The sequence below is a fragment of the Podarcis tiliguerta genome, assembly GCF_965153285.1.
Source record: "Podarcis tiliguerta genome assembly, chromosome: 1".
In the NCBI taxonomy this organism is placed as follows: domain Eukaryota; kingdom Metazoa; phylum Chordata; class Lepidosauria; order Squamata; family Lacertidae; genus Podarcis; species Podarcis tiliguerta.
The window spans coordinates 4,324,550-4,351,681 of NC_139534.1; the positions used below are offsets into that span (position 1 = coordinate 4,324,550).

General features: G+C 44.8%; 1 protein-coding gene and 1 long non-coding RNA gene across 2 annotated transcripts; one reads left to right on the forward strand and one right to left on the reverse strand.

Moving 5' to 3' along the window:
* The first annotated feature begins 612 nt into the window (after positions 1 to 612).
* Positions 613 to 26,868, forward strand: KMO (kynurenine 3-monooxygenase). Its single transcript, XM_083402072.1, has 16 exons — positions 613 to 738; positions 1,157 to 1,247; positions 2,429 to 2,498; positions 5,578 to 5,675; positions 7,364 to 7,453; positions 8,131 to 8,179; positions 9,319 to 9,406; positions 10,899 to 11,064; positions 11,421 to 11,492; positions 12,908 to 13,029; positions 19,586 to 19,733; positions 20,752 to 20,809; positions 24,727 to 24,809; positions 24,893 to 24,994; positions 25,104 to 25,163; positions 26,255 to 26,868. The coding sequence occupies exons 2-16, from the start codon at positions 1,194 to 1,196 to the stop codon at positions 26,417 to 26,419; spliced, it is 1,425 nt and encodes a 474-aa protein (XP_083258198.1). The 5' UTR covers positions 613 to 738; positions 1,157 to 1,193; the 3' UTR covers positions 26,420 to 26,868.
* On the reverse strand, positions 9,445 to 21,701 carry LOC310659642. Its single transcript, XR_014502897.1, has 2 exons — positions 18,718 to 21,701; positions 9,445 to 13,232 (listed from the first exon to the last, which is right to left on the reverse strand). It is a non-coding gene; the product is annotated as an uncharacterized lncRNA (long non-coding RNA).
* Positions 26,869 to 27,132: the final 264 nt, after the last annotated feature.

Consider the following 27,132-nt stretch of genomic DNA (forward strand, 5'->3'; position numbering starts at 1 on the left):
GACAGTAGGTATATCATATCATAACAAATGTCAGCATATTCAAATGTTCTATAAAACAACAACAGTTGTTTATCAGGGAAATCAGCCGAATGCCCAGGCAAGTGAGATCACTTGGCAAAGAGAGCGGACCAGTGGACTGCCAGGATCTCTCATGATCACCCACTGTCTGTAAAAGAGGACACAAATTTGCAGGACACAAAGTGTATGCAAATTTTATGCAAACTTGTGCCCTCTCAAATATTTTAGGGGGGGGGGTCCCTGAAGGGACCTTGGCCCCTATGAGTTGGCTCCTATTGGGGGGTGGGGGTGGAGTCCAGGCTCCATACAGGAGAATCATACACCCACCAGCTCTTAGAATTACGGTACTTTTTTACCTTATTTTTGAATTTGTGGAGCACAGGGAAAATCCAGTTCAGGGAAGGGAGAGAGTGAGAGAGCAGTGACTCAAGGGAACGCCACACAGCCACCAGACCTTCTAAGGAGTGCCAAAAAGTCTAAATAAGACATGGATTAGTTCCAAGGATAGCAAGTGAATCATTGACAGAGAACTCCATCAAAACATACACACAGCAGATCAATCAGGAAAAGTGAGTCAACTTCATTTACATCATCCATTGCTGACCTGCCCTTTGGACCCAGGCACAGCAGCACCTTTGAGGACAGAGTGCAGGTGGGACAATGTGACCAGACTGCGGCAGCCCATTCTCCATTGCAGCAGTAACAGCCTGAGGAGCTAAGGTACTCCACAACCCTAGGGAGCTTAGAATCAGTTTTCTTAAAACCCACGTGCTTCCTTTCCATCCTTCACCTCCATCCACCATCATGCTACTTTTAGTGGCCTGGAATGGGAGTAAGTGATCAAACAGGAAAGACAGTGGGGAAAATGTCTCACAGGTAGGAGAGTGTGTTCCTCTGCGGGAGGCTTCCAAATCCTTAATCAGCAGGGATGGATAGAAGAAGTTGTGATACTCAGTAATGTATTCAATATTGGTTAGATTGACACTGACCAATGTGAAGTTTTTGGGATGGAAGAAACAGCAGGTTGTGTGAACCACTTGAGTGCTCCCTGTCAAATGTTCAGAAGTATTCTGTTTATGCTGTAGAGCCTGAATGAACTGCCACTTCTCCTCCCCTTAAAACATTTTCTGTTGAGCAGGAGAGATATACATGCACTCTGCCTGGAGAAAAAAGCCATGGATCTTTCAGCTCCGCAGAGGAAAAAAGTGGCCATTATTGGAGGAGGTTTGGTAAGACACTTTTATTTTGTTCTCTAATACTGTGGGTTCACACATAATGCTAAGCCATAGTTTAAGAAATCATTCTTAGTGCTATGTGTGAACTCTCTGCAACAGCTTAACTATGGTTGTTTACTGCCAGTAAACTAGGATTTGAAGACTTGGTTTTTGCAGGCTTAGAAAACTTTGTTTGTTTTAGCTGTGGCTTAGTATTATGTGCACCCCCATCATGCTTCCTTAAACCATGGCTTGTTTAACTCCAGATACTCACAAAGATACAAAGATACAAGACAAGAGCTGCTGGAAAATAAACCAAATTTTGGAGAAATAAGCTACGTATATCTACTCATACTTAACTTGTAGTTTGCTGGGCCAGTGTCTTAACTCTGGGCATATAGCAAACATGTAGCTGTAAAACTGGTATAAACTACAGTTTCTGAGATAGCAAAGAATTGCACCTGGGCTTAAATTCAGGGTTTTTGCTCTCACAGATCTTTGCTCATACAGTTCATGCTTTAGCACTTGTTTGCTTCCACTTAACTGGGTCTGTGAACTAGCTGACTAGATTAGTGCTTCTCAAACTGCTTGTAGGAACTTTGAGGTTTTGCATCAACACCTGCATCTCCCTACAATTTGCAGCTTCCATGGCGTGTCTGATGCATTTTAGGATGTGCCTTCAGTTTACACAGAAGCTGCCTCACAATTCTCCCCGTTCACGGATGCAGATTTTGGGGAGAGGTGGACAGTGGCTGAAGAGCACAAGTTCACAGAAGTGCAATGCACAAGAGCTTGAAGGTCCAGCATTACATCAGTGTAAAGCCTACAGGCACTATATACATCAGCAGCAGCACCCGCTCACTTTACAGTGTTGCCAAGAGAACCTTTATGCCAGCAAAATATAAGGGCCACTTCAGAAAAGATCTTTGGATATAGGCACAAATGCTGATTCTCTTCTTCAATGAATAACAGAAAGTCAGCATGGCTCACGATGAGCTATTTGGGAAGTGTATAAGGGTTTTCCTTTTTGTTTAGTGAATCCTGTGTAGTGGCTCAATGTCAGGACTACATTTATCTGATAAATATATCTGATGATATAAAAATGTTTGCATTCAACACATAACACACCCTTTCCATGTTCTATTGTTTGTGGTGCTCTATTTGACTCTAAAATTCTTCTAATGCTTTTCTTGCAGGTGGGTTCTTTAAATGCTTGCTTCTTTGCAAGAAGGGGCTTTATAGTGGAAATGTATGAAACCAGACCAGGTATGTACATTTTGATATTTGCAGGGTTGCAGTAGAAATTAAATCTTTCCCTAAATGCATGCACATCACATTGACTTATGTGGAGGTTGCTTGCTTGTGAGCATAAGAAGCCTGCTGGATCTTGTTCTCACAGCCGCCGATGGAAAGCCAACAGACATGACTCGAGAGCAAAAGCATTCTTCCCAGCTGCAACTCCCAACAGCTGATATTTAGAGGGCTGCCACAGGAGAACATTGCCATGATGACAAGGAGCCACTGATGGTGCTATCCATGAATTTGTCTGTTGATATTATCTATATTGTCTATTAGCCTTTTATTCTATATTTTTGCACTGGGAACCTCTGTGTATACACAACAAATATTGTAAGTAGGCATGAGACTCCAAAAAATAATCCAGAACAATAATAATCCAAAAACACTTCAATAAATACCCATCTACTAGGGTTGACCTATGTCCTCTTTTTCCAGGACACGGACTCTTTTTCATGGGTAGAGTCGTCATAGTGATCCATAGTTAAAAGCAGAAGTCAGCAAAAGTCCTCTTTTTTGCTCTTCAAAATATGGCAAGCCTGGCTGTTATGTTGTTGTCGTCTGTTTATTACATTTAAAACCCACACTGCAGAAACAACTTTTTGAAAACTACATTTTTTACTCCCCTTGAGACAAGACAATCCTTAGATAGTTCTAGGTGGGTGTTTTCTGTCATTGTATAAGACAAGGGCCGCACAATACATTTTGGCACCTGAGGCGAACCACAAAATGGCTGCCTCCTCCCCACCAGGTACAAGTCAGGAATGAAGAGCTGCATTGGGATCTGCTGCCCCTGTGGATCCTGCCGCCTGAGGTGGTCACCTTACCTTGCCTCATGGGTGGGCTAGCCCTTAAAGACTAAGACCTGGCAAACCTCATCCAAAGGAAATCCGTCCAGAAAGGGTGCTGCCATCACCCAGACCTTTTCTCTAGATTGCCAAAACACAGACAGGAGGTTCTTATTCTTGCCTTTTAGGCAGTGTTAGAAACTGAGATATGAAAGCTAAGGGCACCTTAAACCTAAGTTATGAGGGCAACAACGGAATGTCTAGGCATACTTTTTCAATAACAAGAACACAAAGCTGAAAATGAATGAACTGCAGCTAAAATATTATGTCCATTTTTCACATGGTCTAGTCCTTCCCCTGCCCACCCCCCTAATATTCTTAAGAGGGTCTCTTCTCCAGTCTTCAGAAAGTAGCTGGAAGTACGGAGGCAAAATAAGGTCCTCCTTTCCTTCCACTCTGCAGTTTTACTCTGAAATCTTAGGCACAGTACTGCACCCAGAGCTCAGAAACTGCTCGCACTAATGAAATTCCCTGTTGCAAAATGTGCCTAGAACAATGGGAGTTTCAAACTCTGCTTTTAGGGCAGGGGTGGTTTCAGACCTGTACAAAAATCCTGGGCTTTATCAAATGCCCAACCCCATTGCCACAGAGCAGACCAGTCACAGGGTCTTTAGCTGCTTTGAAGCCAGGGGCTTGGTTTTCTGGTTTGGTCAGGCATTTCCCCCTTCCCCCCAAAAAGTCCTGTCTCATCTGCATCAAAACCTGGCTGGGGCACATATCCCTTGTTGTCTCTCCACTGACTAAAGTGTTTGAGGAATCCTTTTGCCGCCTCCTTGTCTGCCAGTGCAGCCTCCCTGGAAATATGCATGTTCCTGAGGTTGAAGTGTGAAGCCAGCTGGTGCTGGCTTTGAATTCCTTTTTCCAGGCTGCTCACCCTCTGGAAGGTTTGATGTTTGCACAGAGGGAGAGAGCCTTTTGGTGTCACTGAGGGACCCGTTTCTGACTCAGGTTTTCCAGCCACAGGTTTAATGTCTTCTCAGTCTTGACTAAAGCCTTGGCACACCCCTGGCTGGTCACCTTGGCAGGTAATGGAGCACTTGATGCCACAGCCCCATGGATCTTCTTTGCACACCTTGATGGCACAGATGCTGGACTTGTTCGGGCCATATCCCCGTGCCAGTGCAGACAGCCATGCTGCCTCTCAAGCAGTCCAGCACAGCCAGTTTCTCTTGCACTGTGGGAACACATTCTGCTTTTTAGCTTTCCCACCTTGAGGAAGAAGCTGCCTTGGGTTTGGGGGTCATGCACTCAGACTGAACCTCTGCTTGCTTTCAGACCACCTTCCCCTCGCTCTCAGATCACCTTCACTTGCTCTTCATGTTCATGCTAGGCCCATTCACACTCCCCAATGCTGACTCTATCACCATGCCCAAACACTCTCCCAGGGCACTGCAGTGGCTGATGGGGTTACCAACTCTTGTTTCCTGTTTGCCTGTCCCTTTCTTGGAGTTTACTTTGGAATTCTTTGATTTTCCCCCCTATTTTCCCCAAGCAGCCCCCCATTTATTTATTTTCCAGCCAGCCACAAAAGGTTGTGGTTGCCTGTCAGGCTTCAGGGAATCAGCTTCCTTCCCCCTTGGCAGTAGATAAGCAGAACAAAAGAAAATGAGTCTTCTTACCAGTTAGAAATTTAACTTACCAGTTAAAACTTTAATGACCACAGTGAGAGAACAAAGAATCCATTTCCTAGGAATGGCGGTGCTCCCAGTTAAGAGTTCCACCCCTTCCTCCCTGGTCACCCATGTCACTACTGTGTCTTGTAACCTGAGCTCCTACCCTCTGTGCTTTCTGTTCTGACACTTTCTGAGCTCTCCGTGATGTTGGGGAAGGGGGCGGATACTATCCAGAGACTGTGAATCTATTCACTCTCTCTCTTCTAGTGCTTCTTCTCCTAGCTGTTCCCCATCCAGTATTTCCCAGCTTCTGCCTTCTGAACTATGTCCCTCTGCAAACCACTTTTCCAAATCTATACTGTCCTCCTGCTCCTGGGAAGATTCAGGAGCAGGGGGAGGGGGAGGCTCCTACCATTCCTCCTCAGCGCAGCCCTTCTCAGCATGGTCCCCGACATTGCCTAAGGAAAGTGAGTGTGTACTATAATAGACCTAACAGCAGTGGCTGTTGAAGCTTTTTCTAAATTAATGTGGCCATCCATTGCAACAGTGTCACACACATGACAAAAGTGCCACCTCGTTTCATTTCAGATATCCGTGGTTCCAATGCAGCTCGTGGCAGGAGCATTAATTTGGCCTTGTCTCACAGGGGACGGCAAGCTCTCAAGGCTGTTGGGCTGGAAAACCAGGTGACTGTACATTTAAAGGATGAAACGAAATGTAATGCCTTTGTGTTGGGTTTTTCAGTACTGGACTGCTGGGTAGTTTGAAGGAACCAAGGGTTTTAAAAAGAGCTTAAAACCAGGACTCCCTGAAAGTTTTTTTAAGGAAGACCGCTGAATTGTTGAGCTTTTCATAGGAAGCCACTGGGATTGTTTTTTTTAGTTGTTGAGCAATACATCTTTTTAAAAAATATATCTCCCTCCTTCCAAGGAAAGACTTCAGTCTGGGACAGGGATGTTTTCAATGCAAGACAAAAAATTTCCGTATTTTTCGCTCTATAAGACGCACCAGACCACAAGACGCACCTAGTTTTTGAAGGAGGAAAACAAGAAAAAAAAAATTCTGAATCTCAGAAGCCAGAATAGCAAGAGGGATCGCTACGCAGTGAAAGCGGCAATCCCTCTTGCTGTTCTGGCTTCTGGGATAGCTGCGCAGCCTGCATTCGCTTCATAAGACGCACACACATTTCCCCTTACTTTTTAGGAGGGAAAAAGTGAGTCTTATAGAGCAAAAAATACGGTACTTACGGGATTCCTTCCAGTTTCGGTCATACAGCTTAAGTGGGCAGAGCCATTTTCCAGTGATAAAATGCATCCTTTGCATGCAGAAAGACCCAGGTTAACTCCCTGGTATCTCCAGGGACATAGAGAGTAGAGTTGAGGAATATGTGTGTGTGTGTGTGTGTAGAGAGAGAGAGAGAGAGAGAGAGAGAGAGAGAGAGAATAGCTGGGCCCCCTGTGATTTACTGCTTTATAGGTAACTACCAGCCCTTTTAATTCTGCCTGGAAATAGATAAGCAAATAGTGCATTGCAACTATTTAAGCACAGGAGAGATGTGTTCTGCGTACACTTGAGAAACCAATGGTGGTGCAGGGAAGGAGCTTAGGGGAAAATATTGTATCGTTCCCCACACACAATGTGACTAAGCTTTTGTGGGCCAAGGGCTGCGTTGACCCCTGCTCAACTTTCCAAGGGCCAAAGTGCAACAGAAGTGGCTGTGGAGAGATCAGCAGGGGGGACACATTTTGGAAAACCTTTTGGCACCTGAAAGACATCAGGAGGCCTATGGAAACAGTCAATGTATTATGTATTATAATATTGTGTGTGTGTGAATTTTTGGGTGAGGGGTCTTGCCCCCTTCCAAAAAACCCAAAAAAACCTCTTGGTGGGCCACATATGGCCTGTGAGCCAAGGCGTACCAACCTCTGGAGTTCAGAGTCAACCAATAAATACAGTGGTACCTCAGGTTAAGAACTTAATTTGTTCTAGAGGTCCGTTCTTAACCTGAAACTGTTCTTAACCTGAGGTACCACTTTAGCTAATGGGGCCTCCTGCTGCCGCCATGCCGCCGGAGAACGATTTCTGTTCTCATCCTGAAGCAAAGTTCTTAACCCGAGTTACTATTTCTGGGTTAGCGGAGTCTGTAACCTGAAGCATCTGTAACCCGAGGTACCACTGTATAAGTAATGGTTTAAAATCAGTGCTTTTAAAAACCATATAAGCAATGATTTAAAAATTAAAGTAATTTTACACAACTTAAAATACAACAAAAGCTACAAAGATTTAGAACCTTTGGGAACTCCAGCCTGTTGCTTGCTACTTTTAAAAATGCCCTATCTCTTAGGATGCAAATGTTTCTCTTTTTTGATTTCAGATTGTGTCTAAAGGCATACCTATGAGAGCAAGGAGAATTCACACGCTCTCAGGCAAACAATATTCAATTCCATATGGGACAAAGAGCCAGGTATTATTTTAAATATCCCTTTATAAAATAGTTTTTAGTCTTTAGTGGTGTCTTTTTGTGTATAATACCCAATTCCCACTATTCTGTTGGGAGAGTTTTTATACTGCAAGCACACTCTCCCTTCAGAATCCTTCTCTTTGAAAACTGAGTCACCTGCAAAACAACTCTGGAAAACAGGCCAGCACACCTTTATTCTCATGATGCCCAAACCCAGGCTTATAGCTTATTTCTCTCCAAACAAACCATGAGCGATATTCAAGGTTTGTTCTTGGATTCCTGATTGTGATTTGTTTTGGGAAAACAAACCAGATCAGGATCTGGATGTCACGACAAGCCACTTGGGCTACTTTCCCAGTGGCACAGCAACAGCCTGGCTTCTGCTGATAATGGTGGGAGATCATGTTGGGGTTTCTATTGCATGCCAATCACTGTAAAAACCACAGCTCCTTGATTGATCAGTCCCAGCACACTTCCATTCAGGAGAGCAGTAAAGACACACAACTTCCAGCATGTGGAGACCCAGATTGGAGTAGTGATAAATCACAGGACCTCCGTATCCTAGGTTTGTGATGCATGGAAATTTAGGGAAAGGGGATTCTTGACTTAACTGTGACCATTCATATATGTTACAAGACATTCAAACTTATTCTGTGTCTTATGTGTTTCCCCCCATGCAGTACATTCTCTCTGTAGATAGAGCAAATTTAAACAAAGATCTGCTAACTGGTAAGTATGATTCCTGCCTGCCCCCGTTTTCAGTCATTTTTTACCTCTTAAAGACTCGGATGATGGAGACTGTAATTACTCAATCAAAACGAGATATAAGAAAGACTGAGCTCAGTGCTACCCACTGGCTGAGTGTGCATATATTCCTAATCCAAACCATGGCTGGTGTGAATGCACTACTAGCAGGCAGAAACTTATAGTAAAATTCATGGCTGTTTTGCTCCTCCCCGGTTCTGCTGCTGTGCTACCCAAAGCTAAGCCATGGTTCTAATTATAGGCGAAGTGGTTTAGATATGCATTGGCTACGTACATATGACAGATTGTTCTAGAATCAATGGAGACAGGAGTACTTGTTTTTTCTATGTAGCTCATCCACAATCTGGATCAAGGACACCTTACAGTGTGTTCTTGTAAGGACAGATGTCAGTGGTCTTGGCTATGGGATAACAAGAAGGTTATCATGACTTCCCTCCTCTTTCACCTGGGGTAGGTGCAGAGAGGGAAAGACATGGATAACCTAATCAAGGGGTATCAAACCTAATCAGGTAAACCCACCCACTATTATGGATGGCCGGATCTAGAATCAAACTAGATTGATTCTAGATCCGGCCATTGATTCTTCCCTGAAAACAAATACCTCAGAATACAGCAAATGTGTTCAAACCACTTTCATAATAACTTTAAATACTGCTACTCTCTTCACTCTCTATGTGATTCAAATGTCACAAGAAGATTCCCCAGACAGCCATTTTTCCCATGGTGACCTCATGCCCCCTATAATCCTGGCAGCCTCCTCCTTTCTTGTCTGTTGCTGAAAGTCTCACTGTCAGGGTAATGACTCTGTCACCACCATTGCCTTTGTTCTTGGATGGCACCTCTTGAAGCCCAACTCTCGAGGAAGCCGGCTTGGCTTCAGACCTCACATTTATTAATTGCAGAAATTCTGGGGAGAACCCGGTGCCCAAGAATTTTGGGGGATCCTTGCCCCCTGCAAATCCATAACAGTATGTTACATGAACTTTACCTTGCAAATAGCTGTTCAGCCATTCATTAGGAAAAATGTAATTTCATTATGTAGCTCCCAGTTTGGGTCATATTTGTGTTCAATACAATATATTTAATACTATGTCTTTCTACAGCTGCTGAGAAATATCCCAATACTAAATTATACTTTGGACACAAACTGCTTCACTGCAATGTGGAACTGGGAACACTGACCTTTTCAGGGTAATCATTATCTCCATCCTTCCTGAACATGCTGATAATTAATCAGAACCCAAAGGGCGAGTTGACTCTGTCCATCCCTCTTGGTCTGGTGGGGTGGTCTGGGGAGGGGCCCACCAGTTGCAATTGCTCCAGGAGTCATTAGATCTTTCAATATGACATTGCACCTAAATAAATTAACAGTGTAATACTTTGCATGTTTATTTGAAAGTATGCCTCACTCAGCGGTGGGGGAAGACGCTTGGGAGCCTGGGGCGGTATACCCAGGGGTGGGGCAAGCTGCCCATAGGGGCGGGGCGAGGGTGGGGCAGTGGGCAAACCGTTTGGGCAGCACAGAGCCTGTGCGCGCCCTAGCCACGTGTCTCTCCCAGGAGAGATGTGTGGCTCGGGCACACTGCAGGCCCCGCGGTGAGTGCCTCACAGCATTTAGTCACCCCCCTCAGTGGTGACACCTGGGGTAGTCCACATCCACTGCACCCCCCTTCCTCCTCCCCTGGCCTCACTGTGTTCAATGGGGCTTAAACCCTAGTAAATGTGTTTAATTTTGTAGTCTAAGAGCATGGTAGGAATTTTCTTTGACGAAATTTTTTTATCACTAATATAATAATAGCAGCCTCTTTCATTGAGCTAATAACATAGTAGCTTATACTGCGCAATGACTTCTGTCTTCATAATCAGAAGATGTCAGTTCCTCCTCAATAAATAATTTCTTAAAAATAAAGGGCAAAATTTTGATTTTTGTGCCCAAACATTCAATAGGATTGTTTACATGTTACATTCAACAACTGTATAATCTGTGTCTCCATGTACACAAATGACTTAACTGTACACTCAGACAGTTTTACAAATGTAACATTATCGAGTGGACAGTCTGTGTACTTGTCTGCACAACTGTTTAACTTTACAAATCAACTAGTGTATACTCTTTCACACTAACACTTGTATATATGCAGAGACAGATTGTTTTTGTATGAATAAGCCTAACAAGAGTAGCTTTTTGTGTTAACTTTTTTGAAATCAGTATGCACAGGCCTGAGAGGATGTTTTGAAAAGATTACAGCTGCTGGAATAAGTGGAAGAATAGACTAAACAGCATAAAAAGCATAATCAGTTTTACGTATACTTGCATTTTTAATACTATTTCATGGATCAACTGTTATTTTTGGAATATATAGGGTTATTTCCAACCCACAACTTGGAAAGAAAGTTAACCTTCTCTCTCCCTGTTTTCTCAAATCCATTTTAGCAAAACTCAGTGCAGATTTTGTGTGTGATATGTTTTATAAAGTCCAGACTTAAGAAAGAAAAAAAGCAAACCCTTAAGGTCTTAAAATGTAATGCTACAAAGACAGGTCCAAGCAAACAGATGTCAGGTTTGGCTACCACTGAAAATACTGTAATATCAAATAAAACATGCAAGATAGGTTTGATTATCAGTTAGTGCAAGGAAGTACAAATCCTCTGCTGCTGCTGCTGCTGCTGTTCTCCTTTCTAGATCCGACCAGATGTCAAAAGAAGTCACTTGTGACCTAATTGTAGGCTGTGATGGAGCCTTTTCTACCGTTAGGAAGCAGTTCATGAGACAAGCACGTTTTGACTACAGCCAAGTATATATTCCTCATGGATACATGGAACTGAAAATACCCCCAAGGGATGGAAATGTAAGTACAGTCGTACCTTGGTTCTCAAATGCCTTAGTACTCACATGCTTTGGCTCCTGAACGCCGCAAACCCCAAAGTGAGTGTTCTGGTTTGCGGGTGTTTTTTGGAAGCCGAACATCTGACGCGGGTTCCGCAGCTTCCAACTGAGTGCAGGAAGCTCCTGCAGCCAATCTGAAGCCGCGCCTTGGTTTTCGAACGTTTCCAAAGTCGAATGGACTTCCCGAACAGATTACATTTGAGAACCAAGGTACAACTGTAGTGATAACAGAGTCTCACTATAGACCTTGCTTTCCAAGTTGACAGCTGCATAAACATTGACAAACATATTTCTGCCCCTCTCTTGGTCTCCTTCCAGTTTGCAATGGAACCAAATTATCTCCACATCTGGCCCAGGAATACATTCATGATGATTGCACTGCCAAACCTGGTAGGAGAAACAGTACATGTTTAAAACTGTCTTTTTAGTAGTAACACATAATTTGAAATGTCGATGTAATTTCAGGATTGTTTAGATTTAGATTAGGACTTCTGGAAACTAGAATAACAACAAAGTACAAACATTACAGTGACCTAATGTACCTAGTTGAGAAGGAGACAATATTTTCTATCTACTGTCAGAACGAACAAATATCTTACATGCGGTCTTGTGGGATGTCTTCAGGAGAAGAAAAGGCTAAGGAGTAAACCCTACACAGTTCCAGAGTGGAGTCGCTGACTGTTGGATGGTGCCTTGTATGCTTCCTTCTGGTAACTCCTGCAGCCCAGCGGGTGCCTAATGTATTGCTCTGCTTTCTTTTGGGCCCCATCAGTGAGGCCGAGAGGGGGACCTTGTTGTCTGGGCAGCCTAGGACCTTGACACACACTGCCCAGTGTTGCGCCCCAGGGAGAGCACTTCAGTGCTGCTAAAACAACAGTTTGCCTTCACTTCCAGAGGCCCACTCCATCGTCTCTTGAGAGGCCAACAGGCTGAACCTAATGGACACAAAACCCACATCCATCTAAAAGTAATTGCAACCAGTAGGACCTGCAACATAATGTTGCAATGTTTCTCCATCCATGAAGAGGAATGCTCCTGCTGTGGTTTCAGATCAGAGGTTAATTTCAGGGTAGGCTGAGGCATCCCACCACTTTCCATGGTATGTCTGGAATAGATATAACAAGTATCAATATTTTTAAAAAACAAAGTCTCTCTCCTTTTCTTACCTTTGTGCTTTCTTTTTCATGTTGTTCCTCATTGCTGTAACATTCTCCCCTCAATTACCTGAACTTAAGGGTGCTTGGAGCCAAGTTAGTTAGAAACCAAGATAGCAGTTTTATTTTGGACATCCAGATGAAGACTCAAGATACTCTGCTGTGCTCAAATGGGTTTTTTTTTGGGGGGGGGGAATATTTGTCACAGGTAACTTTTGAAGAATTTAGAAACAACATTTTTTGCACATATTTTATTTCCCCCCTCAAACACTGCTTTTCTGTCCATTTAAACTTCATTTTATTTTATTGTAATTATGTTGTTATTATGGGGTGATGAGAGTTGTTCTTCAACCACAACTGGGGTCCCAGGCTATTAGAAGGTTGCAATGTGTGTTGAAAACAATATAAGACCTGGAATAAGCTGTGTAATGTACATCTGTATTTTAGACAGAAATGTATACTGTGTATACTAAAATGCAGATAGTATGTTTACCACAGCACTTGAAAACTTTGTTTCCAAAAATACATTTTACATAAATGAATCAGTGGAATTTAAATTTTTTTGCTGATATTTCAGGAAATTACTTTCAACTTTAAAACTAACCAGTGATATCTCTTCTTTCAAGTTCTCACACCCTTTTTAATTCATAGGATAAGTCATTCACATGCACTCTCTTCATGCCTTTTGACGATTTTGAAAAGCTCACAACAGGAGACCAAGTGCTGGATTTCTTCAAAATGTACTTTCTGGACACAATTCCTCTGATAGGAAAGTAAGTTTGCCACTTACAGCCACTGAATGAACACATGAGATCTCAGAGTGAATGGAGTCTTGCAGGTGGCTCGCTCTCATTAATGGAAGAGATAAAAATGGAGAGGAATGGCGCAATGGCTCTGGAGGTGAACCAGGAAAGTGCTTCCATATCTAGTGAATCAGCATTAACAGTTATTAATGAATCTGTCTCCTTTATCTTACCTGTGATGGGATGAAGAGCTGCTTGTGTGTAAACTGCAAATCCCTCAGAGTTTGAACAGTTTCTCAAACCTCTGCCTGTGACTGAGCCCCTCCAGCATGGCTGCGTCAGTCGCTAGCAGAATCCGAAAGTGGTTGCTTTCGGAAACGTTTCCAACATAAAAGCTCCTTAACGGAAACACGTCTTCTGGACTCTCTGCGTGACAGTTTCCGGCGAGGAACGGGTGTCCCTATAGGAGGACCTGAGACATCCCCACTGTTTTCGCTGGAAACGTCTCTGAGCCATTCCTCCGCCTCTCCTTCCCTTGACATTCCTGTTCGCCCCCTACTGGTTCCCTCTTCAGGTGTTACGTCTCTCTCTACTTCAGAGAGCCTTGGCACCTCTTGTGCTGCCGATGGCAGTTCCCTGACATCCACCTCCCCTCCAGGGCCCCCTTCACCCCCTCCCGTCTCCTCCCCTTCGGGTTGGGAGGAGGCAAAACCCCGGAAAGAACCTTCCTCATCGTCTGAAGTTTCGAACACCTTTCTCCACTTGTTGCGGTTCCTAGTCTCTCGGTACTCCTCGTCGTCTGAGTCCGTTCCTTCTTCCAACTCCGACTCCGCGAATCCTTCCATTTCCTCTTCCTCGTCTGTGGTGCCGAAATACTCCCTCCTAAACCTTGCTGCCGGCTGTGGTTTCCTCGGGAATCTTTGGTGGAACGTTTCTGTTAAAACCTCGTCATTGACCTCCTCTGCTGTCACCCAAGTGTTTTCCGACTCCGGTTCCCCTTCCCACGCCACTAAATACTCCACCTGATTGCCCTTCCACCTGGAATCGAGGATTTCCGCTACATGGTTACTGCTCTCCCTCTCTTCCAAGACTGGTCCCCTGTTGTACTCCCCTTCACCTTCCCCCTTGTACGGTGACAGTAACGACCTGTGGAACACTGGGTGCAATTTCATGTGGTTGGGTAACCGGAGTTTGAAAGCCACTGGGTTGACCTGCTGAATGACCTCAAAGGGTCCCAATCTCTTGGGTCTTAATTTCTTACAACCCCCTTTGAACGGCAACCCTTGGGTGGACAACCACACCTGATCCCCCACCCTTACTGTTTCACCTTCCCTCCTGTTCTTGTCTGCCTGCTTCTTATATTGTGCCTTGGCCCTTTCTAAGTTGAGCTGAAGCTGACGATGGATCGCTTCCATCTCTTCTACAAAATGTTCGGCCGCTGGGACGCTCCATCTCTCGCCTCCCTCCCCCGGGAATGCCCTGGGGTGACACCCGTAATTGGCCAAAAAGGGGCTCATCCCTGTGGACACATGCTCCGCATTGTTGTAGGCAAATTCTGCCAGCGCCAGCTTTTCGACCCAATCATTCTCTCTGTCATTGACATAACACCTCAGATATTGTTGGAGGATGCTGTTTGCTCTTTCCGCCTGCCCGTTGGTTTCAGGGTGCCGGGCCGTCGAGAAATTGACTTCCACGTGCAGCAAGCTCATGAGCTTCCTCCAGAACCTGGAAGTAAATTGTTTCCCGCGGTCTGAGATAACCCTCAAGGGGGCGCCATGCAGCCGGAAGATGTGTTCTACAAACAACTTCGCTGTTTCTTCCGCTGTGACTGCATGTGAACATGCTACAAAGTGGCACATCTTAGTCAACAGGTCCACTACTACCATGATGGCCGTTTTCCCTTTGGATTTGGGCAGATCCGTCATAAAATCTATTGATACCGCCTCCCAAGGCCGTTCTGGCGTGGGTAGTGGTTCTAATAACCCTGCCGGCGCCCTTCTTTCCCCCTTGGCCCTCTGGCATTGGTCACACCCTCTTACATACTCCTTTACATCTTCCCTCACCTTGGGCCACCAAAATTCCCTGGTGACCATCCACATGGTCTTGTGTTGTCCAAAATGTCCCGCCGTGGGACTATCATGCAACTGCTTGAGTACCCTCCCTCTCAATTCACCTTCTGGTATATACAGTGCCCCTTTGTAATACAATGCCCCATTTCTTTCTTCAAAACCCTCCGGGCTCTCACCCTCTCCCCTGAGACCTCTGAGCTTATTTTGGGCATATTCGTCATTTTCCGTTTCTTCTACCAGTTCTCGTCTCCCCACCAGCGCCGCCCCACACACCCAGGAATGACATGTCTTTCTTCGATTGCCCCCTCCCCCTCCAAGTACTCTGGTTTGCGTGAGAGAGCGTCCGCCCTGACGTTCTCTGGGCCTGGTACATAACAAATCTCGAAGTGGAATTTGGAAAATTCCTGTGCCCATCTCACTTGTCGTTGGTTGAGTACTCGAGCTGTTCTCCAATACTCCAAATTCTTGTGGTCGGTGCACACTTGCACCTTGTGTTGTGCCCCAATCAATAAATGTCTCCACCTTCGGAACGCTTCGTGAATGGCGAGTAGTTCCCTGTCATACACCGTGTAGTTCCGCTCGGACTTATTCAGCTTCCTCGAGAAAAAGGCACACGGTCTCCACTCCGACGTATTTCTTCCCGGCTGAAGAAGCACCGCCCCCACCGCTCTGTCTGACGCGTCTGTCTCCACTCTCATGGGCTTCTGTAGGTCTACATGCAGAAGTTGTTCTTCCGAAGCGAAAGCCCTTTTTAGTTCTTCAAAAGCTCTCTCCGCCTCCGCCGTCCAAACAAATTTCTTCTTGCTACTGAGGCAGTCGGTGATGGGCGCTGTCAAGTGTGCAAAATTCTTGATGAACTTCCGATAAAAGTTCCCAAACCCCAGGAACCTTTGCACATCCTTCTTGGTCTTCGGTGTCTTCCATTCCAGCACCGCCTGGACCTTGCCTGGATCCATGGCCAATCCTTTGTCTGACAAGCGGTACCCCAGGAATTCCACCTCCTTGGCATGAAACTGGCACTTCTCCAGTTTCACCCACAGCTGATTGGCTTGCAGCCGGCCCAACACTTCTCTCACGTCCCTCACATGCTGCTCTTCATCTTCCGAATACACCAACACGTCATCCAAAAAGGCCACACAATTCTTGTAGAGCAAAGGTCCCAATACGTGGTTGATAAAACTTTGAAAACATGCGGAGCCGGCTTGGAGACCGAAGGGCATTACGAGGTATTCAAATGCTCCCAAAGGGGTGAACATGGTGGTCTTCCATTCATCCCCCTTCCTTATCCGTATCAGATTGTACGCCCCCCGCAGGTCCAGTTTTGTAAAAATCTTCCCCTTCCTTACCCTGGTCAGAATGTCATCAATTCGGGGCATAGGAAAAGCCAGGGGTTCCGACACGGCATTTAGGGATCTGAAGTCCACTACAAGCCTCGGCTTATCTGTGTTTTTTTTGTCCACAAAAAACACTGGGCTGCCCCCCACCGCTCGGGACTCTCTGATGAAACCCCTCTTCAGGTTTTTGTCAATGAACTCCCTCAGCTCCTGCATCTCCCTGTCTGACATGGCGTACAGCTTGCCCACTGGTAGTTGAGCCCCAGGGAGTAGGTTGATTTGACAGTCAAAGGGTCTATGCGGCGGCAGTTTGTCCGCTTCCCTTTCGCTAAATACGTTGCTCAGATCTGCATATTGCGGAGGCACCTCCCCTTGCTTCATTACCTCCATCCCAGCTAGGGTGAGCTTGGCTCCCCCTGGATCCTTTCCCTGCTTGCAGTGTTCTAGGCAATGCGCTGACCCAAAGGAGACCACCCTCTGGTGCCAGCCCACTAGAGGATCGTGTAATGCCAGCCAGCTCATCCCCAAAATTATGGGAGCTCCTCCCAAGGTGGCCACATTAAACGCTATCCGCTCGGTGTGCCTTGCCACCCTCATTGTCATGGGGACTGTCTGTTGGTTCACTTCTCCTCCCAACAACTCTCTGCCGTCAATCGTGGTTACCTGCAGGGGTTTACTTAAGGGGAGGGTTTGTATCTGGTGCTCAGCTGCAAACTCCTTACTCATGAAATTACAGGAGCTGCCTGAATCCAGAAGGGCCTTGATCTGTAGAGGATGTCCGTTTGGCAGCTCTAGCAACACCTCTATCACTAGAGCAGGTCTGGGAGGTTCTGGTGCGGGCACTCTCACTGCTTTTGAGCCTGGCTGCTGTGCCCCGACGGCAGCCAGGCGTTGGCTTTTACTTGCTCCGTGCTTTCCTCCTCCTCTCCCCCAACAGCTCCTGCCATGCCCTGCCATTCCTTTCTCCGTGGACAGACTCTGGCAAAGTGTCCTGGCTGTTGGCAGAGATAACATTTCTTCCCGCCCTTTCCCTCCTTCTTCCGCCCTTCCCCGATGTTTGAAACTGCGCGCGCACGCGCTGTTCCCACTTCCATCGGCTCTGCCGGCGGGAAAGGCTGCTCTGGAATGTCTGGAATGCGGAGCTCCCTCCACCGTTCTCCTTTCCCCTCCCGCTTCTCCAAAGCCCTCGCTTCCTGGCGCGCTCCTATGGCCAGCGCGGCTTTAGTCAGCTGGTCCATAGACTCCGCTCTGGGGGTCCGGGAAAGTTCATCTTTCAAGGACGAAGACAGACCTTCTTCGAAAAGCATCTGAATGGGCTCAGCAGACAAGTCCCACCCCAATCTATGAATCAGCATAGTGAACTCAGTCCAGTACTCACGGACAGTCCTGTTTCCCTGTCTGCAAGCCATTAACTGCCTTCGCACCCCTCCCTGCTCAATGTCGCTGGAAAACATCAGGTCCATGGCATGAAAGAACTTCCTTGTGTCCTTTAGGATCTCATTATTTGCTGCCATCAAGGGTCTAACCCAGTCCTTCGCCCCTGATTCGAGATGGCTGATTACAAAAGCCACTCGCGATTCCTCATCAGGGAAGTCATCAAATTGCAGATTGAGAGCTTATTGCATCTCTGTCCTAAAGGCATGATAGTTTCTGGGGTCCCCCCCAAATTTCTGCACCAATCCTGGCATCTTTCTGTTGAGTGGGGTGGCTTTCTCCTTCCCCCTTTCTGCATCCTGAGCCCTCCTTTCTTCCAGCCTCGCCGTCTGCAAGGCAAGCTGGATTTCCAACGTCCTGTACCTTTCCTCCAGGCTTGGACCTCCTCCAGCTGCCCCTCCAGTTCCGGCTGGTTCGCTCATGATGCCTCTCCCTGGCACAAGCTAGCTCTCGGAGACTTTCGGATTGCTGTGATGGGATGAAGAGCTGCTTGTGTGTAAACTGCAAATCCCTCAGAGTTTGAACAGTTTCTCAAACCTCTGCCTGTGACTGAGCCCCTCCAGCATGGCTGCGTCAGTCGCTAGCAGAATCCGAAAGTGGTTGCTTTCGGAAACGTTTCCAACATAAAAGCTCCTTAACGGAAACACGTCTTCTGGACTCTCTGCGTGACAGTTTCCGGCGAGGAACGGGTGTCCCTATAGGAGGACCTGAGACATCCCCACTGTTTTCGCTGGAAGCATCTCTGAGCCATTCCTCCGCCTCTCCTTCCCTTGACATTCCTGTTCGCCCCCTACTGGTTCCCTCTTCAGGTGTTACGTCTCTCTCTACTTCAGAGAGCCTTGGCACCTCTTGTGCTGCCGATGGCAGTTCCCTGACATTACCTTTTGAAATAGGCTGCAAAAGGAATATCTTTCATTTTCAGGAAACAAATCATCACAGTATTTATAAATGAACTTTATGATTACTAAAATTATGAACAGAAATTATCATATATTAGCATAATTCAAAGAAATATTTTATTATTTAGGATGCTGAAAGTCAGGACCTTCATGGTGGATTTCTCTGAAATGCTGCCAGTTCTATACCAGCCAGACAGACAGCTGTGTGGTCTCCATGTGTGTGTGAAAGAGTGGTGCTGTGCAGGAGAGTTTTGGAACAAGCCAGGCCTCTGCAAAAGGGACTGGCTCCACTTGAAGCAGGATGGGATCAGGCTGCTGGTGCTTCATATCAAAAAGGTGGCAGAGCAGTTTTTAAGCTGATAGTGAGGGAAAAGTCGACAGGAGCTGAGGAGTTTCCAGTGCAGAGCAAGTCATCCCCATGCAACAATCTTTTTGTAAACAGCCTTGAAATAATTGATAAAATATGGCATATAAATGTGTTAAATAAATAAATAAAACTTACTCTGGATGTTTACCAAGAAAGCCTCAAAAGACTAGACCAGATATAAAACAAGCCTGGAGGAACATGCCCATCGCTTCCCTCCAACCCCAAGTTATAAAATCCTGGTGACTCTGATTAAATTCCCATTCCCATATCTGGATTAAGCTTTAATCAATGTTTCTTTCATGGCTACAAAACATCGACAGAAGGAATGATTTACAATGGCACAGAAACCCTTGGGAAGCCTCAGCCGTGCTTTTGCCTGCAGAAAATCTTTCATGTAGAAAATGTACCATTGCCTTCTGTATCTTAGGTTTATAACATGGCCCTATTTAACATTTGATACATGCTCTGCTATTTCAATTTCAGGCAAGAACTGATGCGAGATTACTTTTTGTTACCAGCCCAGGCCATGGTCTCTGTGAAGTGCTCCTCATTCCACCTTGGCTCTGGCTGTGTGCTGATGGGAGATGCGGCCCACGCAGTCGTGCCCTTCTACGGACAAGGCATGAACGCTGTGAGTCAGAGCGTCACCTCCGCCATTCCTTTGTCCCTCTCTGTAATTACATTACTTGGGGAATTAAAAATCCTTTTCTTTTTTATTTAAAAAGATTTAAAATTGCTGTGTAGTGTTTATTGGCTTTTAGAACTGAAACGCAGATTTGTGATATGTGGCACTTCAGGCTAATTCTTCCCCAATTAAAAAAAGTAAAGCAAAAACTGAAGACAAAATGTCCCAAGCATACCAAACTAGCAGCTCAGTTTGTTGCATCCCATTTTTCCTTGTGAAAAGGGCCAGACTTTAGTGAGCGTTCTATTAGAGGAATCACACGCTAAAAACTTCCCTTCAGATGTCTTTCGAAAATCACAGAGCTGTTTATGTGTTTGACGTCTGCTCCCTGTGGTCTTCCTTTGGCCTTGTGGGTGGCTCAAGCAGTCCGGTTGTCCACAGCGAGAAGAGTCTTGTGGATTACATACTGGATCTGGACTGGATGATCAGTTATGTTAGTGCATTTTGTAATTTTATAAGGTTTGTGACTTTGTTGCTCGGTTCAATATTTTCCCATTTTTTAATGAATTGTGATATTTTATATATTGTGATGCTGCTGTTATTTTTGTTGATTATAGTCTAGTCATGATTTGTTGTAATTGCCAAGTGAATTTCTGTTTAATTATTATATATTGATACTTTGAATGTTAATTTTGTTGTGTAATATCCTAAATGCATTATTGGCTATTACTTTATTTTATATAAGCTGTTTATTTTAAAGCTGTATTTTTTGTTATAATATTTGCATTGGATTGAGATTGTTATAAGATGCATGATTTTTTTGGGGGGGGTGTACATATATACAGCTTTATGTATAGCAATATAGAAAGACGGTATACAAATTAAAAGTGAAATGAACATGAAATGAAATATGCTGGCTGGCAGCTGCTGGGGTTTGACTCTGGGACCTTCTGAATTCAAAGCATCTGATCCAGCCCACAGGTCCTATCCTAAGCTGTTTTTCCCCCTTGTACTCCTCCTTCAGGGATTTGAAGACTGTCTGGTTTTTGATGAGTTAATGAACCAGTTCCAAAATGATATATGTGAGTATATGTTTCTGTCACGAAAGACCATATTCCTCATGAGCCTGAATGAAAGCTGCTGCTGTAAGAGTCATTCCAGCTTGTTAGCCCTCTTCTCAAACGCTCCCTCTTCGCATCCTCAGTTGCTCTGATGGCCTCCTGAACCCGAGGAAGTTGGTTACAGAAAACCTCCACCAAGCAGGTGCTTCCTCTTACTAGGATTCAAAGCTGCCCCCAATTCATGGCACCCCAATCTCCACAGCAGGGCGAGAGTCCAGGGAGTTCCGGGTGCCCTTTGTTACCAGGATCCGTGTTTCCTTTAGGAAATGAGGCACAGCAGAGAATACCCAGCTGGGTAGGAGTGGAGGCACCATAAGATGGCCTCCCCAAACCCTTTACCAGTTGGACTCCTCAGAAGGATATCAGGGTTGACAGTTATTAGCTTCTTGGGCAAATTATCTGCCTTTCCCCCTTACCACATGCACAACCTTCCTCTTCCAGGACCATCCTGTCCCCTCCTCCCCTGCTGTGCCTCTTGCTTCATCCACTTTCACATCTCCCATTGCTCCCACAGTCCTCACCTACCTCCAAGTTTATCAGGTGCTCCATAGTCATTTTCTAAGAATGCCTCCGAGTCTGAGTCAACATAGCACCCAAAAGCATTCTGGGGAAATAAAGATGGAGGGTAACTCTTTGATATACTTTGTGGGATGCTGGAGCCAATGGGATGGCTATGTCCTTGTGATACTAGGCAGGCACAAAGAGTTGTGTGAAGCAGCCTCGACTCCTCAATTTTTTTCTCTTTCCTGGCGCAACAGTCATTCCTCCTGGCTTTCCATTTTTGTCAGATAAGTCTATCTTGTTTCTTCTCTAGATCCCTGTCTTTAACAAACCAAAAAAACAAAACAAAACCCCATTCCTGCTTTCTTCTGATCAGCATTATTATCTTTGCCCTGCTTTGAGGTGATGGCTGCCATTCTGCAAATTTCCTGGGTTCCTGTGAACGTTTCCTTCTTCTTTCCTTCTTTTCCAACCTCTCTCTCAGGCATGAGGCAGCTTTGTTTGTTTCACAGCTTTACTGATTGCAAAGATGAGGAATACTCTTTATTCCTGCAGTGTTTTGGCGGCTTTTTGCAAGCGCCACTGGTCCCCCCCCCCCAGGGTTTCTTCCTGTCCTTTTTTTCTGTTTAGTTTGTGGATTTAAGGGATTTGTTTTCTCTTCTGGCAGTTTGTTTCTCTTGCTTTCTGTGTTGCTTTGGCACGCAACAGGGGCAAATGGAGTGGAGCCTCTACATTTATAATTTAACATAAGGTTACCAGTTTTTTTTCAATGAATCCGGGGACAATTTTCAACTTCAATGGATTTTGTATGGGGACTGATTTGTAAATCCAGGGGCTGTCCCTGGGACATCTGGTGACCTTAATTTAACCTCTTGATGGGCACTTGTGTGTATCTGAGGCAGTTGGACTTGGCTTATTTTCTCCTGGTCCACAGTCCATCCTGCCAATCCTCCTCCTGGTCCATGGTGGCAAACAGAGTTGAGAGCTTAGATTTTGCAGTCCAGGGCTGTGGCTGTGTAGGGTGTCTGTCTCTTTGTCTTCTGTTTCTCTGACCATTATGGAGCCAACCCAGGCTGTGGCTGAGCCACCTCTTAAGAAAATGATACAAAGCTGAAGCACTTGTTGCCCTCTAAAGGGCCTGCTGTTTAGTCGTGTCCAACTTCGTGACCCCATGGACCAGAGCACGCCAGGCACTCCTGTCTTCCACTGCCACACGCACACACACCAAATCTGCTCCTCCTGTCCACCCCAGGAAGCGTCTTTCTTCCATTATTGTTCTTCAATCTAAAGTTTCAGAGACAGAGCAGTCAGCTGGTTGAAATGATTCCACCCATTTGAATGCCAAGGATGCACTGCCACCTACTGGTCATTCTCAGGTTGACACATTATCTGAATCTGAACCTGACTTTTATGGTCTTCTGATGATCAGGGACATGAGGTTCAGACCTCCCCTCCCACCAATCAGGTTGCCTCTGCCTCTGCCCCTCAGACTTTTCCAGCCCTGCTTATTGAAACAATTTAAAGAAGCTATAATTGCTTCACACTTACAACTGCAGAACGAAGAAATTTGTGAAACCTAAGAAGGCTGCCCCTTTCTCATCACAGAGGGCTCAGGTTCATTTGGATATAAAGGAAACCCCCCCCCCCCCATTCACATCCATAGGTGATGATGAGAATGTGGAGATTCCCTTGGTTTCCTCCCCAACCCTTTTCCAGGAAGGGGAGCTGGATGATAACTGGAGTGAAGGATCTTTGCAAGACGAAGCTTCATCTCTGAGGCTGTTTCAGGAGGCCAGCGCCCCCATCCTGGAACCTGAGATAATGCATGCCTTAGAATTACCGGTAACTGCTCAACCTGACAAATCAACCACGGAACCAGAGAGTGATGTGTTAACTAATAGCTGTACCCCAGCCAACTATTGCTTAAGGCAATAGTTAAATCTTAGCTAAGAAATTATATGTCTTGGATCTGGAATTCATGGCATATATTCTATAGACAGATCAGTTTTAAATCTGTCATCGTGACATCTGGTCCCCAAGGAAGGAAATACTCTACTTTGGGACACTACTGATAGGAGAATTGAATTTGCCTTACGTAAGGCCATGATGCAGTGGTCCTCTCTATGAGAGTGCCTGGGTAGCATCCTCATGTGCTTGAACATGTATTGTTTGGCTTGAGGATTTATTGCAATCTCCTCAAAATCCAGCTTGAGAGCACCAGATTCTTACCCAACTCCTTTAAGCTTTTATGGCAGATGTCTCCATGGTCTCCATGCAGTTTGCAGCTAGAGCAATGGCATCCCAGGTAGCTGCTAGACGCTCCCTGTGGCTAAAGTCCTGGAACGCTGAGGCTGCCTCTAAAGTAAACCTTTCCATTGAACCTTTCAGTCAGCTTTCAGAGAAAGGATGTTGAAAGAAGTATTTAGAGAATCAAAGATAAGAGAAAAATATTGTTTCTTCCAATACCAAAGCCACAAAATAGCGAACCCAAGAATGGGTCCACACCCGGGGGGTGTGGCGTCTGACTGCTTTCCTTCCTGCCTGGCAGATGTCAGTATCTGATTGCTGGGTTTTAGGAATTATTTCACAAGGTTATTTCATAAAATTAATTTCCATTATCCCCTCACATTCATTCCCTCACCCTTGCCAAGAAACAAAGTACATTTGCAAGCTGTTTAGACTTGTGTTTGCCATCTTCTGTCTGTGGGAACTGTTGTTTTCAGTGGTCTATGTTTGCCTGAGCTTGAGTCTGGACTAAGGATTCTGAGCTCCTGTGTTCTGATCCGATACATGATGTCCAATCACAGAACAATTCAGGATTTAGGCCTCTGCCATTGGCTCTTGAACTCTGAGTCATGATTCGCAGCTTGGAAGTTTAGACAGCCAGTCACGTTGGGAGTGGGAGTGGCCCAGGCTTTCAGGAATGTATATAAGCAGTTGCTTTGCCTGTTTGCCAGTTATGTAGTTCAATAAAGGTTATTTCTGTTATCGCAATGTCTTGCCTTGTGGGAACCCACCTACACTTTAGGAGCCACAACGCCTGTTCCCTCAGATCACCGCTTTCGCGTATTTTTGGTTGTGCCAAAAAACCCTTGCCTTTCCTTGCCTTTCAGATATCTAGCACATTTCTTTCTTTACATTTTCAAGCCATGGAGAGAGGAAGTAGGCAGACCTTTTTATTTCAGTGAGCCTGCTTCACACAATTCTTTGCTCCTGCCTAGCGTCACGTGATGAGGACATAGCCCATTCCATTGTCTAGAAATAATAATAATTTGCAGTCTAAATTGAAGCCATTAGTAACTGCACCTGCTGTGCTGAGTGACAAACCAAGGCTTACCTTCCGTGTAATGAGTGAAATGACCTTGTTTCTTCCCCAGGTATTTGTCTCCCAGAGTTCTCAAAGCTGAGAGTACCTGATGATCATGCAATTTCAGATTTAGCTATGTATAATTATATAGAGGTAAGTTACATATAGTTAAATAGAGAGTGGGTGGCAGCTGAACGATGAGAGATGTTTTCAGATGTTTCTCTTGGTTGTTTCAGATGCGGGAGCATGTCAATTCAAAGTGGTTCATTTTCCGAAAGCACGTTGACAACGTTCTTCACGCCCTCTTCCCCTCCACTATCATCCCTCTGTACACCATGGTAAGACCAGCAATAGCTATACTGCAGGGTTTCCCTTGTTTTCTTCATTCCCGGCTGCCATCCCCTCCACTTTCAGTGATTATCTGTATGATTTCGTAATCTGATGCAGGTCACATTCTCCAGAATTCGATACCACGAAGCTGTGCAAAGATGGAAATGGCAGAATAAGGTCAGTGGCATCTTAGATGAATTTGTTTGGGCTGGGAGCATATTGTATTATGGGTGATATAGCCATGGGTGTAGCCAGGATTTTTGTATGGGGGGGGGGAGGACAGGACTTGCTTAGGAGGGGCAGAACCAACGTGATTGGTCAGTTAGTTATTTCTATTGTTTTACTTGGTCTGGGGGCGGCAGCTGCCCCCTTGCCCCCCTCCCGGCTACGCCCATGGATATAGCCAACAAAGTCCTACTCAGAGTAGAACCTATAATGGAAAGGGGAGATTAAACATCTTTTACTCCCTTTGATAACTGCCCCTCTAGGTAGGCCAGTCATGCCAGAGGCTTCCACATCGTCTGCCACCACACTTCCATTTGGTTCCCTCTAACCGTGGATGACAGGGCTTTCCTGGGATCCAAGGTACATGGATACAAGAAGCAGAGAGAGCACTTTACCTCTCTCTCCCCAGAGACCAAAATAACATCCTTTTGTCTGTCAAACTTATACACACACAGCATAAACCAAGTGACGAGGCACATAAGAGTTTGGAATAAAATACAACCAAATGCACTCCTAATGGAGTTAAGAAAGAAAGGAAGAGAAAAAAACAGAAGAGACAGAATGTTGCTCAAAAAAGAAAAGAAAAAAGGAACCGGTGTTTTATTTGGCTTGATCTAGCTCTGTTTATATGGGTTTTATGCTCAGTTATTAGTATCTGTTTAACAAAAGGCAGTGTACATTTAAAATAATGGGCTGAATCCAATTTATTCATAAATACCATTGATTTCAATGGGTTTACTCTGAGTATGATTATGTCTGGAGCCCATTGTGATTTTAGAATGGTTTTTAATATATGATTTATTAAATTAAATATGGAGTGATATGTTATGCATACCTTAAAGGAACTTGTGCATTGTCTTTTGCATACAAATATTATAAATATCCTTTATTGTGATCCTTTAAAGCTTCTAAAATTTATTTTGAATGGTATCTTATGTAGTTAGCGGAATAGTCCAAAAGATTTAACTATAGAGTAATAAAAATATTGCAAACTACTTCCTCCTGCAACATTTTCTGACTCAAATTGGATTTCTTCTTAAAAGGTAATTAATAGAGGCCTCTTTCTCACTGTGGCTGTGACAGCAGTAAGTGGCATCTATCTGCTCAGAAATGGTATTAAGCTACAAATTGAGGTATGTGCAGAGAACCTGTGGAAATGGACACTCAGTCTCAGAAAATTTGGAAATGTACCACTGGTTACCCAATAGTGTTAAAAGCAAGAGAGAGAAAGAGATGTATTCAGTGTTTTAATTTCACCTCTGATTGGAAAGGCAGAACGTCAAAGTATTCCCAAAGGACTAATTGTGCTACATGGTGCTGGATCTAAGTGTTAGAAGGCCATCCATATGGAACCCAACAAGACACCTGAGTGCCCTGCTGTCATCTTCCTAAAGAAATGGTATGTGTCCCTCAAGAGCCTGAGGGCCTGTAAGCTGTTCTTCCATACTTCCCCAAATACCAGCACCAACTTTTACACACAAGAGGACATGTATAAATTAACTGCATTTTGCGAGTTTTAGAAAGGTTATGAGCTTCACTGAACTTGCAATAGATCTGTATCCAATTTTTTTAAAGCGTCAACCACTTTTCCAGTTTCTTAAGTGAACTATTGAACTACAATGTCAAGGAGAAACAGAATCAGCAATAAATTTGGCATTCAGTTTTGTGTGGTGCTTTTTTGTCACATAGAAACTAGTAAATATATATATAATTTCAAACTTGAGGCTTGCCTGCAGCACAATGGAGAATGTCTACGTATATGGAACATGTCACAATTCAATTTTCTTATTATCACTCTGAAACAGATGAAGGTTCCACCCATTCTCTACTTAAAAGAAATAAAGTTATGACCAAAGATGCTACAATCCTTTCCCTATCTTAAGTTTAGTCCAATAGATACTGCAGAGAATGTTAACAGTGG

What these genes read in the sequence shown, in the direction of transcription:
- KMO (XM_083402072.1), top strand. Translation starts at nt 1,194, where the DNA reads ATGGATCTTTCAGCTCCGCAGAGGAAAAAAGTGGCCATTATTGGAGGA. An exon ending in CCATTATTGGAGGAGGTTTG is followed by an intron (nt 1,248 to 2,428) that starts GTAAGACACTTT and finishes CTTTTCTTGCAG; the next exon opens with GTGGGTTCTTTAAATGCTTG. An exon ending in GATGGAAATGGCAGAATAAG is followed by an intron (nt 25,164 to 26,254) that starts GTCAGTGGCATC and finishes TCTTCTTAAAAG; the next exon opens with GTAATTAATAGAGGCCTCTT.